The 18,593-nt window shown below is 36.6% G+C and overlaps 3 protein-coding genes across 3 annotated transcripts; all 3 read left to right on the forward strand.

The window, feature by feature from the left end:
* Positions 1-1,453: 1,453 nt before the first annotated feature.
* On the forward strand, positions 1,454-4,989 carry LOC145233551 (uncharacterized). The gene is made up of 5 exons (XM_080098304.1): positions 1,454-1,565; positions 2,209-2,618; positions 2,987-3,068; positions 3,544-4,043; positions 4,576-4,989. Exons 1-5 carry the CDS (start codon positions 1,482-1,484, stop codon positions 4,694-4,696), a joined length of 1,197 nt encoding a protein of 398 aa, XP_079954430.1. The 5' UTR covers positions 1,454-1,481; the 3' UTR covers positions 4,697-4,989.
* A 1,762-nt stretch (positions 4,990-6,751) lies between these two features.
* Positions 6,752-9,192, forward strand: LOC145232709 (C-type lectin domain family 10 member A-like). Its single transcript, XM_080097379.1, is given in 4 exon segments — positions 6,752-6,879; positions 7,347-7,369; positions 8,206-8,350; positions 8,872-9,192. Coding segments are annotated over 4 exon segments (573 nt in total). The 3' UTR covers positions 9,149-9,192.
* A 1,858-nt stretch (positions 9,193-11,050) lies between these two features.
* LOC145234065 (scavenger receptor cysteine-rich domain-containing protein DMBT1-like) lies at positions 11,051-18,225 on the forward strand. Its single transcript, XM_080098840.1, has 10 exons — positions 11,051-11,138; positions 12,106-12,296; positions 12,927-13,086; positions 13,670-13,851; positions 14,916-15,081; positions 15,413-15,451; positions 15,840-16,024; positions 16,533-16,698; positions 17,292-17,488; positions 17,920-18,225. The coding sequence occupies exons 1-10, from the start codon at positions 11,081-11,083 to the stop codon at positions 18,127-18,129; spliced, it is 1,554 nt and encodes a 517-aa protein (XP_079954966.1). The 5' UTR covers positions 11,051-11,080; the 3' UTR covers positions 18,130-18,225.
* The last annotated feature ends 368 nt before the right edge of the window (positions 18,226-18,593 follow it).

The raw sequence follows: 18,593 nt of genomic DNA on the forward strand, positions 1-18,593 counted from the left end.
GTTAAATTTGTACAGTTTACCGTTTGTGTTTTCGTAAAAAATAAAACAATAGCTCTAAAGTTAAAGTCACAATAAATTCGTTTGTAAAATTGGTACTTTCACCTTTAAACACCTTTTTGATGTACTTCACGAACATAAACAATAAACAATTAAAGCAATTTTTTTAATGCAGCCGCCGCGACTTGGGCTTGGAAAAGTATTTAACGAAGTAAAACAATTTGAGGGCTGCAACACATACAAAAACTTGGCTGCGGTGTACTGTGACGTTTCTTCATCAACTTTTGGAGCATGTAAACCACCGTAATGTCTTGCACTTGATTTCAGTTTTTCATACATCGAAAATTTTATTAGTTGTTCGATAACTTTTTCTGTTCAAAAGTAAGCTTAGTTTAGATTACCGCTGTAAATTTGTGTGTTTTAGTTTTTTAGCCCAGTATCTTTATGCATATGCTTTAGTTTTCTTGGTTTAATTGGGTATAGGTTTGTGTATTTCTGTATTTACGTGTTTATTATATTAATGCAACTGTATTTGTTTTGCACTTTTCATACACGCATATATCGGTGTACAGGATGGAATTAGATTTTCTGGTTTGTGAAAATTATGTCTTAGATAGTTTTTCTCATGCTATCGTTTTGATTAGTGGATCTATTCACTTTTACTGCACGAAAATGATCATTGAATAAAAAGAGTTTGCACAAGTAAACCAGGAAGTCTACAAAAAAACGCAAAACCCCAGAGCATTATAATCTTTGCTTGTACATCCACGCCGGGTAGCACCTAAAAATACACAACTGTCAAAGTCTCATTGGGCTTAATATTTGTGGAGGGGATGCGAATAATCCACCAGCACAATCTTATTTTTTTTTTCGTCGGTGTTGCGTTCAGCTGGTGTATTCACTTCAGTGCAAGGAAGAGCGTAGGGCTAAAGCGTAATCGGCCTTGAAGCGCTTTCGTGACAGGAAATATCGACACGCTTGGATAAACTCGTTAAACCGTAGCAAGCCTGAGTATTTGCGCGGAAGTGAGGAGAACAGACACAACACAGTCTGCTATAAAGCAACATAGCAAGTTATTATGTACACTGTACAGTTGTGGTGTAACTTATCGAAAAGTTTGAGTTATGTTCTGTTTATTGGGTTGTTTGCCTTGCTGTTGTTATTTTGTAAGTTAGTTATTTTAAAGCTATACGGCTATAAACGTTATATGTTTCATGTTCATGCTCAATTGCTGACCCTTTGGTTTGAGGAAAGAGTAAAAGGCATAAAATTACCATGCTGCTTTGAAGATTAAAGTTCTTAGTTCTTACCCTTTTGCTGCAGATTGAATTTTTTCCAACAACTGTACGTGACAGTATATACCTTCATGTGCAATAGGTTCTTATGTTACCTGGAGTATTTAGTGTTGTCAAATAAATTTACCTGTTAAATTGTTGTTGACACTTTGTACAGGCAAAGTGCAAATTATGTAAAATGTCAATGTGATGGCTGACGAAGAGCTTGTCAAGAAAGTTGGTGAGATAACTTTGGAACAACGTGATTGTTACAAGCTGTTTGTTGACAGAATTGTAAGTATACTGGAATACGACTGTTTTAGTTACAATTTTTTATTTTATTTTATTTTACATTTTTGTACCAAACTGGGTTTGGGGGGTTCCCTACGCACGTTGCTACGTTGTAAAACGATGTCACCAATAAGGCACGACATTTTTTCAGCTTTATTGCAAACTAATTGACAATGTGTGCGAATAGGTGTCACACTCTACGAGAGATAAGAATAAGGGCAATTCGTATGGTTCATAGTTGTGAAAAAGACGGCAAAAACCTCACGTGCGCTTTGTGAGAAAATTAAACTTTTGCTACACAGGTCATTTTTTATCACGACAGCCGCCTTAACGTTACATTTACAAAACAGACAAGTGTATTTTGCATTAAAACCAACCCCAACCATAGCATTTTTTTGGCAAAAACTGAGTTTATTCATCAGTATGATCCAAAACTTGATCTAAAACCATGGACCAAACCGGATAATATATTTCGCTGGTTTTTGCTTACACTGGTAAAGGCAAACGTTATTGCAAAATCGCATGATTTAAATGATGTGGTTTTTAGCTACTCCTTGGTTCTTAATTTATTCTAATCATTATGAACATATTCGTATATCGTTTTACATTTTCATCAGGAATTAAGTCAAATTGACTTATTTTGTAGGAAATAAAGGAAGTGACAAACGTGTCATGGGACGAATTGCCACTGATTGGAAAAACAAGGTGCATAATTCGAAAGAACGACACCGACGTCATAAGATTAGCTCAACATGGCGGAGACCCTTTGGTTGCGTTTCATGGTCATCGTTTTGGAGTAAAAATCCTAACCCTTGCTGACACTGTATCGTTTCTTAAAACCGGTTTTGCTAATGTATACAAAAAGTTTAACAAACAAGTTGTGAGTGAAATGAAACCAGACGACGAATTGTTTCAGCAATTTGCTTTCGTAAAAATGTTAAACTATCACAAAAGACTGGGTCGTTTTTTCGATGTTTGCCTTTGCGAAGACGAGGACAGCTTGTACAAGATATGGATGCACACAGCAAGCGGGAAATGCGATATGGAGGTGGCTAAGTAAGTAACAACAAAACCAAGATTAAAAAATCTTCTAGGGGATAAACCTACAAGATGACGTTTAAATGATTACAGCATGTTTTTTCTGGATAAAGGTGGCCTCCAAACATAGCCTCTCAAAATCTGAAATTTGGTTAACCTTTGTGGTCAGTAGCGTAAACATCAGGTCATGCGGTACTGTTACTTTTTGGTGGAAGCACAGCTACAGCAATACCGTCTAAAATCTAAATTCTTTCCACTGAATTTGTTTTATAATCAATGATAAAACTGGCATGCAGGGCATTCAGGACTTATGTGAAATTCATACGGGACTTGAACAGGTAACATGATTTGCCGACCCATGCTTAACCGCGGACTTTAATTTTCAGTGTTCTTCGGATGAATCACGAGAGCATGATTGTGCGAGAGAAAGATGTGGAATTCAGAAGATCGTACACCAAACCTGCAAAAGTATTCGTTTTGTTTCCTCATAATCGCTTTGAAATCTTTTTTAAGCTAAAATAAAGAGCTTAGTATTCTGCGTGTTGTTCTTAATCCACTTTCAGATATAAAATGTAATCGTTCCGCTTATTTTTTGTCTTTATTTTACGTTGGAAATACATTCAAAGTAATACACAATTTGCTCTGAAACAACCAAATCTGGTTCATATCCACATTTACCCTACATCAAAATGTTTGTACTTTTGATCAAAATGTTCGCATAATTCTCAATTGCCTGTGCTGTTTCGCTCAAGAAACGTTTCTGAAGGTAAAACTGCAATCAAATTGATTTTACGTGCGTTGAAAAGTAAGAAAAGAATGCACCCAAGCAAGCAATGAGTAACTAATATACTTGTTTTTTAGGAGGTTAAAACGATTCGGCTGCCACATCACGATGGTTAGGTTGGGCTGTACAACACAAAATATGTTGTTTTCTTTTTGACAGGAAAGTTGGGAGATGGGCGACAAAAAAGGGAGCGACCTAAGTCAGAAGTTTACTGATTTGGCAAAACCAGAAACTAAAACCAAACTTACTTTCACCATCGGAGACAAAAGCATTTTCAAGATCAACTGGAAAGGTGATGGTAATGGAACCGTGACCTTTGACCCCGACGAGGAAAAAATGTCCCCCAGGTGGGAGATTTTGAGTCAAAAAACTCTCAAACAGGGGTTTGCTACAATTTACAACAGCTATATGAACAACCCACTGGGAGATACAGAAACGAATGTATTATCCAGCGACCGAAACTTTCAGGCTTTTGTTCTGCTACAATTTGAAATCGCGAGAAGGTCGGAGTCAAGTAGTCCGGAAAATGGCTTAAAAAGAGATGAAATTCAAAAAGGAGTTAACACTGCTGTTAAGATTGACAAGCAGAAATATTACGAGTACATGACAAAGATGTTTATGGGAGACAGACGACGGAAATATTATCAGCTTTTATTGGGGTAAGAAGTTGTGCTGTTGCTTTGGAAAACGTTGCCTTCAAATTCCAATTGTTATGCGGTTTAAATGTAATTTGACGCCACGACGGGTGGCTTTAGACAGTTTGAACTATTCTCATTTTAAGGTTTTGATACGCTACAGGGGTGCATAAAATGGTTACAAGTCCTAAACAGACTCAAAAATGCCCAATCGGTTTTCCTAAATCCAAAAGTACGCCCGGTCTCAACACGAATTGTTTTAAAAATATTACCCAAATTAGGCCTCAAATTTCGATTCACCAACATAAACACAAATATGGTCAAGTGTGAAGCGAGGCCCGAAATCTAGCCGGTTTATTAAAACTTAGAAGCAAAGAGACCGACCTGGCCTACAATTTTGAGCGTTGAAACGTTTTGGTGAGGCAAATCTTACATATTGTATAACAATTGCGTTAAAAAATCCAGCAGCTGTCACCAAAGCTTCTCTAATGTTTGCTGATACATGATTTGTTTGAACTTCTCGCATTTTTTTAAAGTAATCTCTATTTGATTTTAGTCGTTTTATCTTTGAAGAAAGACTACAGAGAGCCGAAAAAGAGATTGATGGTAAAACAACCGCATCGAAAGAAGTACAAAATCCTGAATCGTTGCTGCCTACAGTGCTACAAAGTGTATAGTTCATTTCTCCTATATAGCCATATTAATGTGCAGTTGAGAACTTTTTCTATTTTCAAACAAGTTGTTTGCTGCAAAATGGACATAAATTAGGGCATATATCCATTCCATAATTTGCCAAATTGCTTTACACACTTCTTTTGTGAGCTCGTTAGCATCACCAAGTGACCAAAACTTTTTGCGCCAACCACAAGAATGCTAACATTCCAACTCCATTGTGGCCAGTGGGTATGGGTTTCTAATCTAACCCCATAGAACTCAAATACCGTTTCCCAACATGGGATAAACATTATGAAATAAGCTTGTTTATTCTATTTTGTAAAATAAAAGTTTGTATTGTGTTGTAATGTAAAACATATTGCAGTAGATATTGATTAAATGTAGTATGTCGTATTTCGCGTTTTTGTATTTTATTTTTGTCGTCAAACGACGTTTATACTGTATTTGTGATTATAGTTCCATACATGTTGCACTGCAAATCTGCAAATAAAACAAATTTATCAGTTCAGCACGTAAGAAAGAATATGAACCAGAATCAGCACTTAATTAAGAAAGGTTGTTAGTGTTAAAGAAACTTTAGGCTGACAATATAAGCCTTAAACTATTGTTTTGTTAAATCATTTATATTCTCTTAACTAAGCTAACGCCCAGTCGTAAACGCTGCAGTTTCAAAAAGACAACCATCAGCATATTTGGAAGCGGCATCTTAAAACGTGACCGGCAAAATTCTCAGCCAGACTAATCGAACACGGACGGTGGCAACGAGTCAAAATTTCCATTAATTTTAGAAATTCGCAAACGGTTGACATTACATTTTAACGACTGTATGTCGCGTGACATTTTCCATACGAAGTCCGTCAACGTGTCATTTAGCCCGGCTTGCTTGCTTGTTGATGGGAATTCGCAATATATACCGCCCGATCAACGCTTCTTACTCCAGAAGATTTGCATCAATTTGCTGCGCTGTTTTGAAGTTGTATACGGGACCTTTTCTTGTTAACTATTTGCAAAGCGCCCTTTGCTGTATATAGTGGCAAGGAGCTTTCTTATTTAGCTAATTTAAGATAGCCTTGTAGAAATAAGTTTTACTATAGTTGCAAAGTAGGGACTACAATTGTAGCACCATCCGGTTTTACTGTTTTTAAACGGTTAAATTTCTTTCTATTCTGTTTCATAACAACAGTTTTATTTGCAGTGTAATATCTTTACTTAAACAATTTTTAAATTTGAGCATCTATTTTGGATTAATGTTTATTGCTTTTCTTGGACTTTGCGGCTACAATTTCTTGAGACTAGAAAAAACATTTTTTGCCTCAAGTTTTCCTTAACTATACACCTAACAGTTGAATAAACATACGTAAAAGTGGCTACCATCATTATTAAAAGCTTCAGTTGCCACTGTCTGGAATTGTTTATTTGTTGGGCTTATACTTTTAATCTTGAAACAACTTTTACATTAGGTTTTGTAGCTTTCACTAGCCGCCAAATCATAGGGTAGTAATGTCTTTTCTGTTACGGGTTGCGTTGCTTTGTTTAGCGGCAAACTGTCATGCGCAGTACCGTTGGTGCAAAGTACCAGCAATTTGCGAGAAACAGGTTGGGAACACTGTAAGAACGGTCTCAATCTGGACAACGAAGCCGTTTAACCAACCACCAGCACCACCGGTATTGGGTTTGAATTCGTTAAAAATGGTTCTAAAAAACATTCAAATAAAATCTGACTTTTATATTTTGTTGTGTATTGGTTCACTGGAAAAAAATATAACTTTTGTATGTAAGAATGTAGCAGCTGATGCGTTTAGGTTTGCTGACATTAAAACACTTGGCAGTCAGTTTTTATGAAAAGTCACAAAGCTTGTGTAGCAAATTCTTACTAGTAATAAGTCAGTGGCTATGGTTTGTATGCTGCAATGTTGGTACTCGGCAGAAGAACCTCCCCGTTTCTGACAACAAATCAAAACAACAAATTATGTAAATTTTGCAGATTGACCAACTGATTTAGGGTAAAAGACACAATGATAAATTTCGCTGCAATTTGTTGTGTGTGTTGGCTTGCAATGACAACCTCTGTTTCGGGTCAGTTGCTCTCTTGCCGAGTACCGACATTCTGCAAGAAAACCAACGGGGACACTGCAAATGTGTGGACGGATCTGCAGGGCAACGTTATTGAAGTTGCACCCCCGGTGTGTGTGGATTTGTTATTTATATTTTTTAATTCTGACTCAAAAGATATCCCGATTAGGTCTAATGATAAAAAATATGAACATAAACATTCGGAGTAAACAAAACCGTCCAGTTTTAGCTGAGATGAACACATGGCCAGCGATCACGGCACAGTCATTTACAAATCATAAAACACCAGGTGTATAATAAATGTCTAGATTAGGGAGTACAAAAACATCTGAGGATGTAAGTTTGTGGTAAAAAAATTCTAAAGATGTAAAAAAATTTGAATGTGTAAGTTCGAAGTAAAACTTCATTATCTTGTTTTGGTACAATGAACACATGTTCATCACCGCAATAGCTCTGGAGCGTCCATGCAGCCTAGCGATCACGGCACGCTTGCATATAAATCACATTACCCTAGGCATATAAAAGGCGAAATACTGAATCGAGCCGTCCTCCAAGCGTTCCTAAATGACAAAAATATAGGCCAGAAAAAAAAATATAAGTTTATTTAGTTTTACACTTTTAGAAAAAATACTGCCTTTACGGTATTGAACATTTTTATAGGTACCACCCGCAACTACTACGGCAACTACAACTACAACAACAACTGAAGCACCACCACCCCCACCTCCACCACAACCTGACGTGCTCGACCCATCGCTAACTGACAATGGTGATGTTTATGTTAAAAGGAGATTTCGAAATGCAATTATTTAAAAAGATATTTTCTCAATTTTTTTTTTTTTATTATAAAAAATATCTTATAATTTAGTTTTTCGGTTTGTAGAGTAAAATCCACAAGGGTTATGTTTCGAGCAAGACATTTTATGCAGTGCGTTGCCAAATTAGTCTCTTTCTTTTAATCCTTCATTTTTACAAGTTATAGTATTATTTCAAACACGACAAAAATGCACTGAATTGACGCCAAACTGTCCTAATTGCAACCAAAACACAAAAAATGCATTTTCTAAACAATCGTAATAACACCACAAGGATTTGCGAAAAAAATAGGGTATATATAAAACACATTCAAAGTCTTGACATACCCATTTATCTTTGCAGAACAAATCGCTGCCTTATTGACCCGGATTTCAGGTAAAAAAAACATTTTTAAAACAAATAAATTAGCGGTTCTTAACCGTGTGTTAATTAAGCCAAAGTTATAAATAAAATTCATATAGTTGATCTAATGGGGTAAGCTAACGGCAAAAAAGGTAAGAACTACTGCTTAACATAATGCAAAATCTTACAGCGAAATCAATTTAGGCAAAAATGTTTATGCCTGGCTATATCTACTTTATGACTCTAACTTAAACAATCATCTTTGTAGCGCTTACGGAACCCGGATGGTACAACGCTGGCTCGGGCTACCAGTACTGGGTTTCGCCGAAGGGGACATACGTCACATTCTCGGCAGCAATAAATATGTGCGCTCTGAAGAATGCAAACGTTGTCATTGTTGGTATGAGGGACAATGGATTGAGAAAGTAACTAGTTATTTGTTGTTACTTTGTGTGTTTTTTTGACAATTTTTGATATTGGAAGTAGTATCACAAACAGATTTACCAATTAAGGGTGTTTTGTTGAATTTAGCAGACCTATTTGGCAGGAAATGGTAATATAGTCTTGATGTCGTTATTGTATATGGTCAAGATTTCGAAACAATCGTTTTCTTATGTGCATGGTAAACTTGTTCATGTTGGAAATATAGTAAAGTATAATAGGCACAAGCATGAAGTTTTATTCACGCCATCACATATAAAATTCTTAGGTGTGCGATAGAAGTAGAAAACGGGAAAAAATAGATTTGCCAGATATATTTCTGTTATTCAAAAACTCCGTAAACAAGAAATAGTTTAGTAACTGGAATCATTCGGATTTTTAAATTAAAAATTAAAACATTAAACCGATGTACGATTTTACAACACTGTGCACTAGCCAAGATATCCACCCAATGTGTGAAGGTTTACGAAACTGCTTTAACAATTTCCATCTATATTCCAAATAGAATCATAGTCGATGAGATACTGAAGCGAAATGGAGACGCCCATGCCTTCTGGATCGATCTTACTGACGAAGCTGAAGAGGACAACTTTGTATGGGGAGATGGGGTCGCTTCAATCAAGGCTGAAACTGATTGGAATCAAGGCCAGCCTGATAATTGGAATGGTGCTGATTGCACAGTTATTTCGCGAGATTTTGGTTACCGTTTCGACGACGTGCCATGTCAAGGCTCAACCAATGCTGTGTTATGCGAGAAGTTTGTTGGTCAGAGCCTTCCCTAAAGCTTTTCATCACGTCGTTTTCAGGCATCAAGTATTATCGTTTTCTATCATGGTTACATTCGAAGTGTATATTAAATAAACAGAAGGCACAACGAGTTTGTGTGTGCTCTGGCAATACAAAATACCAGCTATAGATTGATACACATTACGTTTAGAGTTTAACTTACTCATTGGCAGCCAGAAAAAAAGAAACAGTGCCCACCTAAAAAAAACTATATATTGCACTGAATGAAGGTCTCTGAAAGGCTAATAATTTTCTACAGGTTGTCCCGTTTTAGGTAATATGTGTTTTATGCACATAGGCCCATTTAATTAAATATTATTACAGAATACTTAAACTTGCGTTTTTATGATTTTTTTCTTGCAAACAGCTTCATTGATATTCAACGTTAAAAATCATTGGACATATGGCCTAATTAATCTATGTTTACGCTAACGCAGCTTGCACAAACGACGTTTATAATCTATTAAATTCTCAATTTAGTCACTTCAATACATCGTTACTTACGGAGGCAACAAGATTTAAGTTATATGGTTTGTCAGTGATTAATACATGACCGCTGTTCGAACCAGAAATGAACGAGGAGTTAGAAATGTTGATGCTTTTCACCTTGCCTGGGGTCAAAAACCACAAAAACGTACAAAGTCATTCCTTTAGCAAGAAATCAGGCGCGGAACATAAAATTATGATTCATCACAAAAAGCGTGCAGATAGACAAAGGTATTTCGCATTCCTGTTAATCGTGACAAACATATTCGCTAAATAAAGTGGTTGTTCACACATCTTGGTCTTAACCGTTCGGATTTTAAGCGGGATAAAACTTAATTTTTTTAAGTCCGTTTTAGGTCTGGTGTTTTATAGGTAGATCATCAAGTAAACAAATTTGGAAAAGTCTGTTAGCGGAGGTTGGCGGTATGTACGTTATTACGTTAGCAGTTCATTATACAAACCTTGTTCGCATGTACATTTTCGAAAAACGGTAATTTTTTATTAAATGAAGACGCAAATAAAACAAATTATAATTTATTAGTCAATAAATAACAAGTATTTTCTGCAGGGACGGAACGAAAAATATTAATTATTCATAAATTTTGGTCTGGACATTTAACGAAAAAAGGTTGCCTGATATAATGTTTAATTTCAAACAATAAAAAGTTGTGTTTCTTTTGCGAAGACCAAAATAACGAAAAAATACTAATTTATTTTGGTCAAACCGGAACATAATGAAAATATCTCTATTGTAACTAAAAACGTTTTTTTACATTACCCAGAACCAATATAACTGTGTTATTCTGTTTCGTTCCGTTGCTGTTTCTGAAACACTGAAATTGAACCCATTTTTAGAAACAATCGTTAGCTCAAATCCTACAAAGCGACATATCTGACCAGCAGAAGATTTGAAAGATGTACTACGTAAATAAAATTATATTCTAAAGTGAGGGAAATATGACAACAGTACCAACAAATTTTAGCTCTTCCAGCAGTCTTTATTATAATAAGCCGACGTTTGATGTCCCATACGAGACACATTCTGCTGGAAGAGCTAAAAATTTGTTGATATATTATGCCTGGCAGCAAAAGTTTATTCATGACAACAGTATGTTAAAGTAATTTCTGGCTTTGTCATTAAGCAATCGTGTATAAAGGAGAGTTATTTTTATAATTTTGACATACAGTCTGCATTTCGCCATTTGCCATTTCCAAAGGAACGGCCTGGACGTAATCATCCGGTCACATGCAGTGATGTATCACGAACTGTCAATCAAAATATCACATATCGTGAGCAGAACATCCGTGAACCCATTGGAAGGGCACGTCATGTATGTAAATCCTAATAGCTTAAGGGCATAAGCAGAAAAAGTGTTTATGCAATATTTGAGCAGGTCGTCGAGATTAAGCATTCACTTCCTGGTGGTTGAGGTCGTATAAGCATGAGAAGTTTGGTTATATTCATCGCTTTGGTGTCCTATATCTCAGCAGAAAGAATAAGTAAGTTGTACATAGTTAACTTAATAATCTAAAATCGAGGTGTCTTTGTGTTTTACCTAAATACTACTCTGACCCTATTTTTCGCAGAACTAAGTAACTATTTGCAGTGTTGTGTATTTTATGCAATATTTGTGGGAAATTAAGTATAAGATACAAAGGCTATCAACTGCACTGGTCATTCCCTGTACGTGATCAAAACAATAGCTTACAAACCAAATAATGGTACCTGGTTGCTTTTACATCAAAAAGGCTACCTTTATCGCTTTAAACACGTTTTCAATCCAATTAATTATCTATAAATATCATTCGTTAAATACATTGAATATTTTGATGGTTTAATTGTTATTAAAACTTCATTGGATTTTTGATTTCCTGCTTCGTAACGCCATGGACGGCTTTGATTTTAGGCACTTCAAATTGGCATTCTCTCCTTCTGCTTTAAGCCCACAAAATGCACTGATTAGTCTGCGAAGCGCTTTTACCTTACGAAAAAGCGCCACATGCTTCACCTGACTGACTTTTATTTGGCAGCATTTGTAGCTTGATGTGTTTGTAGTAGGTCGGCACAAATACTCATTCTAAAATGTGGGTTTAATGTAATTCTTGTTTTAGGGAATTGTGACTCAGATTAAAGCAGTATGAGGTACTTTAGACTTTACTGTATTTAGCCGGTATTGAAGGTTTGTCAGACTTTACTAAATCTAAGAGATATTTTGTGGCAAAGGTAATATCGCCTACCGTAACTCAAAACAGCCCGTAACACTATTTGGTATAGATGTTATTTCAATGCGACTTTTAGTGGTAATATGAAGTTCTAGTGTAAAAAAAAACAATGTTCCAGTTCAGTTAAAATGTTACCAGAATCATACAAATAGGCACATGCCAATATGTACCAGGTAAATGTCAGTAGAAAGGTGATAGGATAACGTATCTTAACAGCTTTACAATTAACTGTTTACCCCTTTAGGGAGAGAGTCTGGCGCGACAGTGCAGGAGTTTTTTGCCGAAACAAAGTCCCAAGACTTCGGCACGAAAAACCACCCGCAACCTTATGAAGACAACACGGATTGTTCGTGGCTGATAAGAGGTCCGCCAGGCCAAAAAGTTCGTGTTAACTTTGAATCCATACACACCGAACGATGCTGCGATTATATTACGGTAAGTTACTCAACTTTTCTTGATATTTCATCGTTTTTTGTCAAAAAATACCGGCTTGATGTTGGAAGTCAAAAAATAGAAAAAAAACACATTCAGAACATTTAAAACTACAAGCCTAAAGCCCACACCAAACCAAAGTGTTCCTCAAACAAATCCTCAATTAGGCCCGAAATCATGCCTGTTTTGCAAATCCAAACCAAAACGCCTTGCTCGACTTACTGCGGTTCAACATACGTTTGTGCCCTGGGCAAAGCTGTTCTTCTCTGTGCCAAATCTTCATCGTCACGTGGTTGTTTCAAACCGTCTGCTTGATCAAAAGCTAGACGGCTGGGAAGTTTTTATTAATCTATATTTTAATGAAACATAAAGTACATGCAAGATATTTATCAATTAACTATTTCCTACAACTAAAAAAGTTAACAAAAGAACTTCGGATACCGCACGCACAAATGTTAACGTCAGATAACATTAGAATCGCATAGCTTCGATACCTTGTTTAGGTACCTTGTGTGGTGAATACGTTCCATTGCAGGCGTTTCAACACTCGGTATTTTTCACATCACTGTAGGTAGGCCATATTAGTGTACTTGGTCTTTAACCACAGTATACTTAAAACTGATTTTTGTGCAGATTTATGATGGAAATTCAGAAGATTCTCCCATCCTCGCAACCTTGCGTGGTAATCTTCCAGCAGCGGCAAGTTTTGTCTCAACCTTTCAAGATTTTTACATTTCATTTCACTCTGATGATTCTGTTAGCGCGCCTGGATTCAATGCGACTTTCAGTTTAGGTAAAACTCTACATCGTCTGTTTACGTTTAATTTTAAGTACATTTTTAAGTGAGAAACTCGTAGTATGTAAGTAAATACTTAATATATTTTACCACAGTCAAATTCTTTTTAGCCTGTGCCTTGCCACATTTGATTGCCTTTAAGAGTCCGGTTCGTTTCGATATAACCCTTTCAATAGGTAGAATTATATTAACAAAATACCCTGCATCACACATAATTTACTAATTACCAGAAGGTTATTAAACGGACACAGTTATTAAATTAGCAGTTAGACAGTTTTTTATTTATTTAATTTATGTTATTTATTGTAAAACCTCACCCTAACCCAAGCAGCCCTAAGCAAACTTTGCCTATTGGGATACTTAAGTTAGTAAATTTTGCACGCTAATAGATCTGGCGTACTTAAATTGTTAGGACTTACACTACAGCAAAGCAACCGCAGCATTGTTTTACTACACACAGCTTGAAGAGCACTGCTTAAACTTTTTGCAAAGACCAGAGTTTTCCAATTGTTTTTTTGTATCGCTATGTTTTCTTTCACAGAGCGAAATAAACATAACTCAACTTAATTCATTTTTTCAGTCAGCAGTGAGGACTTTGAATTAGAAGCTGACGACGAAGCAAAGAATCTGACATCACAAAATTTTCCTGACGATTACCCCAATGACTCTTCAAGGTGTTGGACGATTATAGCGCCTGAAGGTCAACAAGTTCGACTGTTCTTTCACCACTTTTCAACCGAACTGTGCTGCGACCATTTGGCGGTATGATTTTTGTGTTTTCAAATCCTATGCCATGCAATGCCACCATCACAAAAGTCTTGAAGTAATGTGTGAAGTAATAGCATGAGCCAATGTTCATTATCTGCACAGCGTTTGTACATTTTTAAAAAGCATTTAACATTTATAACTTTGCGTTACAACGTTAATAGCATTGTCCCTGAAGTTTGCTGAGAAAAGAACTTGGTACTGTACAGCCAAAGCAGAACCTCAAATTTATGACCGCTTAATTCAGTGGTTCTTAACCTTTTTGGTGTGGTTTCCCACTAAAGTCAACCACCAACCTCGAATTTCCCATTTGTTATTTTTATAATGATGTTTTGTGCCCCACGTTAACAAAAAAAATTAATCTTTAAATGAAATAATCTCGTGAAGCGATTTGGTCTTGACCTTAAAGGTATACTGCAATCTCATTTAGTTTAAATAGTGCTTCTGTGAGAGATTAAACATTTTGGAATATTAAGTAGTCTCTTCTGCTTGTATTAGTCATTTATTGCATCACAATCAACCAAGGAAAGGCTTTTATTAGCAAAATAGCAAAGTCATTTATACTTTTAGTCTTGTCTGTGATGTAACAAACGCTGCCTTTGGATTTCTATGTGTCTTGTAAACCTTGGTGAAATTAATCTTACATGTTGTTGCGGAAATTTTTTTGTAAAGTAACTTTCAACGGTTAATTCAAAGCCGGATTCGACCGTCGGGCCCGAGTTTGGTTACCCGACTTACATAATTTCCCCATGAAAACATTGAAATTTCCCACTAGTGGGAAATTTCCCACCGGTTAAGAACCACTGGTTTAATTGCTTTTATCTTTCGCCCCTTTCGTTACTGTTGTGCGGTACCAAGTTGCATTCCTTCTGTTCGCTTGATTTTTCCCGACGAAAACAATAGAAACTGTCCAAACGTTGTGACGGTTTATACTCCAAAATGGCTTGTATCTTTTTCCTTAATATAGCATCAGTAAAGTCACATAAAAAATCAAGCATAGTATACTAACTTACTTTGTGTTGTAATATGTGAAATAATTTGTTTTTATTTGTTTCATACAGCTATACGACATGACAGAGACTCCTACTTTCGTGTCGTTATTGAAGGGAACGTACAGGCGCCGAATGCGACCTTACTATTCGAAATCGGGTTCATTTTTGTTGTGTTTTTCCAGCGACGAGAAGGGACCGATGTCTGGGTTTCGCGCCACTTACCGGGCAACATCACGTAAGTCCACATTTTATTTCCCACCTGGGCCTTGAAAAGCCACAGATTTTTCATGTTGATTGAACATAATAATGTGAATTGAAAAAAAAACGTTTTTACCACCTGGCTTAAACAAATCGACGCAAAGCACATGTTTTTATACCCAAACCAAGCGACAACAAGCGAAGCAGTTTGTTGCAAATTGACAAACACTATCCTATTGATTTTTATTTGCATACTTATTTGTTTTTTCTGATTTATCTCAACTGGTTTTGTTTGCGTTTAAATAAATGTTTGTTTGCTAATGGTTTGTTTTTGTGTAGTAACAACGTTTGCTTTAATTGTGTTGCAGTTCTTCCACCGCCAAGAAGAACTTTACCAAATTTGCTAGGTAAGTCGCACTTATTGTGTCTTATCCAATTTCGGAAAGATCAATGCAAGCATCTGCAATTGCAGAAGGGTCACATATTTTTAAATCTTTCGCTCATATAATATTGCAAGCTCTATTATTAAAAGTCACTTCTCACGACATAAACTTTTACCGACTTTTTAGCTCGCTTAAACGGAGTTGAATAACGCTTCCTTAGAATGATAAAACTGGGTATATCGTTGGTGTCGTAAAACGTTTAGACAAAAAACGAATGCTTTTATATGATATACCATGATAGAGAAGGTTTATTGACAATTTTGACCCAACTATATAATACATATTTGATCATGCGCCTACAAAATGTCATTTGAAAACAAAGTTATATTTATACCTTGTGCGTTATTTTAAGGACCGTGCGGTGGAAATTTAACCGTGCCAGAAGATGGACACGCCGAGTTTAGGAGCCCGACAATTTGGCGGTATTACCCTAATGGACTTGAATGCAGTTGGATTGTCCGGGCGCCCAAACCAGAACAGAAGATTCGACTTTGGTTTCCATACATTCACACCGAGGAATGCTGTGACTGGATCATTGTGAGTATATGTCACAAATCGAACACAGTGCTTCTGATCCGATAAGTAGACTTAAAGTGTTATTTTGACGACCCGGGATAAGCGTAACTTCAAGAAACCCATGGCATAATTCCGGGTGGTTCGAGGATGCAAATGCATTTGTAAGTTTATGGAAAGTTTTAAAAAGCAACACTGTTTATACAAAAGCTAAAGGTTTATTTTTTTTAAAGACATTTGTTTATTTAAAGAAATGTATAAATTAATATGGCAAAGATTATATTTCATTGACGTGCGGAGATTTCATGTGTTTATAAAAGAGCTCCTTGGCTTCAAAACGGGTAAAAGCTGCTGGTCTACACATAAATGTAATTTTTTATTTGGGGATAATGTACCTACCCAAGGTTACTATGTTCTGCGGTAACAAGTGTTTAAAAATTTAAAAACAAGCCGCATTGAGGACAAATAGGTTTCTTATCTTATTGTTCTCATCTAAGTTCTCGTTTCAAATTTAACAAACAAAACATTGCAGGTCAGAGACGGAGAAAACAGCGACTCCCCCAAAATGGCAACAGTCAGTGGCAGTCCGTTCGCTTTTCACCCGTATACGTCATCCGGTGACGTCATACGCGTCGATTTCCGGTCTGATCACGTCAATGTGGGAAGAGGTTTCCGTGCCATCTACGAGCTGCAGAAGGGTAAGGGAAGCAACTGCTTGTGTTGTTAAATACAGCATTATAGGCTACTTCGTAGAGAGGAAAAATGTATCATAGTTTGCTGATGGAGTTTAGAATTCTTGGATAAGATTTTTAAAAACCATTCCTTGCCTTTCCCTTTTTCTTTCTTCTCCATCTCTCTCTCTTCCTTTTTAATTATTTCTCGTTTTTTGTATTCTCACTTTTTCTTGCTCCCCTTTATCTTGAGATTATTTGCTTTTGTCTTTTACCCGTAAGGGAACTGTATTGATTGGTGACCGGCGGTTTCGGTATCACGCCTTTATTAGGCCTGGTGTACTATGATTTATACATGAGTGTGCCATGATCGCTGGTCTGCATCAACGCTTCAGGGCTGAACCCAGCTATTTATCTACGTCTTAAGTTATTCCTAAGAATGACGCCTTTTTACCAAACAATGTGTTCAAAACAAACCTAAAAATATGTTTTTAAAAGTATACAAACTAACAGTGTGCGTTGTCCGCAGCTTACTTATCGTTAATTGGCTTAATGTTTTAACACACTTAGATGTAGCAAAATTCATTTGTGACTAACGCATAATTAACCATATCTTACAGAAATTATACAACCACAAGAGTGCGGCGAAAATTTGACTGCTGTGGCTTCGCCTCAATACTTTTCGTCGAGTAATTGGCCGAATGGACCATACGGAAACAATGAGAGCTGCGTTTGGATCATTCGAGCACCAGCTGGTCGCAAGGTGGCGGTAACGCTCCTCGGTGTGCTTACTGAGCCTCAGTTTGACTCCATTAAGGTAAGACTAGATTTGAGGCATCTTTGAGCTACACCAGTTCCTCCTTCAACAATTCAAAACATTTCCATTCCTCCCTAATAGACTACATACTGGATGCTAAACCATACAAAGATCATTTAGAATTAGAACACAAATATACAGGATTTAAGGAAATTGTGGCATTTTGTCGTGCCAATACAAATGTACTCTTTTTTTTACCGGTAAATAAAGTTCCATGGAAACCATTTGCCCAAAAAGCATTCAACCCAAAAACCTAATCCAAACTATGACAGGCCATACGCAACATAACTTGTAACAAAAACCGCATTTGGCTTGCGGACCACACAATGGGCATTCCTGTCTTAAACTATATATTGTCTATTGAATATGCTTGTTGAAAAAAGGAAATATTTCGTTTTTTGTGAGTACAAATACAAACAAGATCTTTTTAGATTTTGAATGGTGCCGAACCTATGAGTCGACGTATTGTTGAACTTCGGGGTCGCTTTTACATAAGGTACAGTGCTCTTGGAGATGTACTGAGAGTGGAATTCAACACTGATGCAAGCGGCAGAGCCGGTGGTTTCAGGGCTATTTATAGGAGTGTGGCTGATAGACAGGAGCTAATCAACATCCTTGGTTACAGAGTGCAGAGCAAGTGATTACTCCATGCTTGGTTTTGGGCTCGCTTGTTTTCTCTTTGTGTTGGGGAGAATTTGTATTTGTTTTTACTTTGAAATTAAAACCTGGCAAAGAAACCTGCGTCACACGATTACGTCAACAAAAAGCAACGCGTCATATAAACGTCACCAACAAAATTTTTTTATTTTAGTCTTAAAACTGAGAGCAAAACTAAACTACCCAAAAATTATACAATAAATACCAAAAGTCAAAAAAATGAGTAAAAAAGTATTGTACTCTAAAGCCTACCCCAGCACACACACTGACTCACCTTAATGTTTTATGTTAGCAACCGGAATATAGCATATATGCATCAATAGCACTAATTTGCAGAAGTTCCCTAAAAATGATTTTCAGCTAAATGGCGCTATAGAGCAGTGGTCGGCAACCGCCGGGCCGCGACCCAGTGCTTTAAACTCCAAGTTCAAAACCGGTCCTCAGTGCA

The sequence above is a fragment of the Phallusia mammillata genome, chromosome 6 (genome assembly GCF_965637545.1).
Source record: "Phallusia mammillata chromosome 6, kaPhaMamm4.hap1.1, whole genome shotgun sequence".
Taxonomy (NCBI): domain Eukaryota; kingdom Metazoa; phylum Chordata; class Ascidiacea; order Phlebobranchia; family Ascidiidae; genus Phallusia; species Phallusia mammillata.

Bases quoted from the DNA above. Each gene is read 5' to 3' on its own strand.
- LOC145234065 (XM_080098840.1), top strand. From the start codon at position 11,081: ATGAGAAGTTTGGTTATATTCATCGCTTTGGTGTCCTATATCTCAGCA. The intron at 11,139-12,105 runs GTAAGTTGTACA...TTACCCCTTTAG, and splicing joins TATCTCAGCAGAAAGAATAA to GGAGAGAGTCTGGCGCGACA. The intron at 12,297-12,926 runs GTAAGTTACTCA...ATTTTTGTGCAG, and splicing joins GATGCTGCGATTATATTACG to ATTTATGATGGAAATTCAGA.
- LOC145233551 (XM_080098304.1), top strand. From the start codon at position 1,482: ATGGCTGACGAAGAGCTTGTCAAGAAAGTTGGTGAGATAACTTTGGAA. The intron at 3,069-3,543 runs GTATTCGTTTTG...TCTTTTTGACAG, and splicing joins CGTACACCAAACCTGCAAAA to GAAAGTTGGGAGATGGGCGA. The intron at 4,044-4,575 runs GTAAGAAGTTGT...ATTTGATTTTAG, and splicing joins TATTATCAGCTTTTATTGGG to TCGTTTTATCTTTGAAGAAA.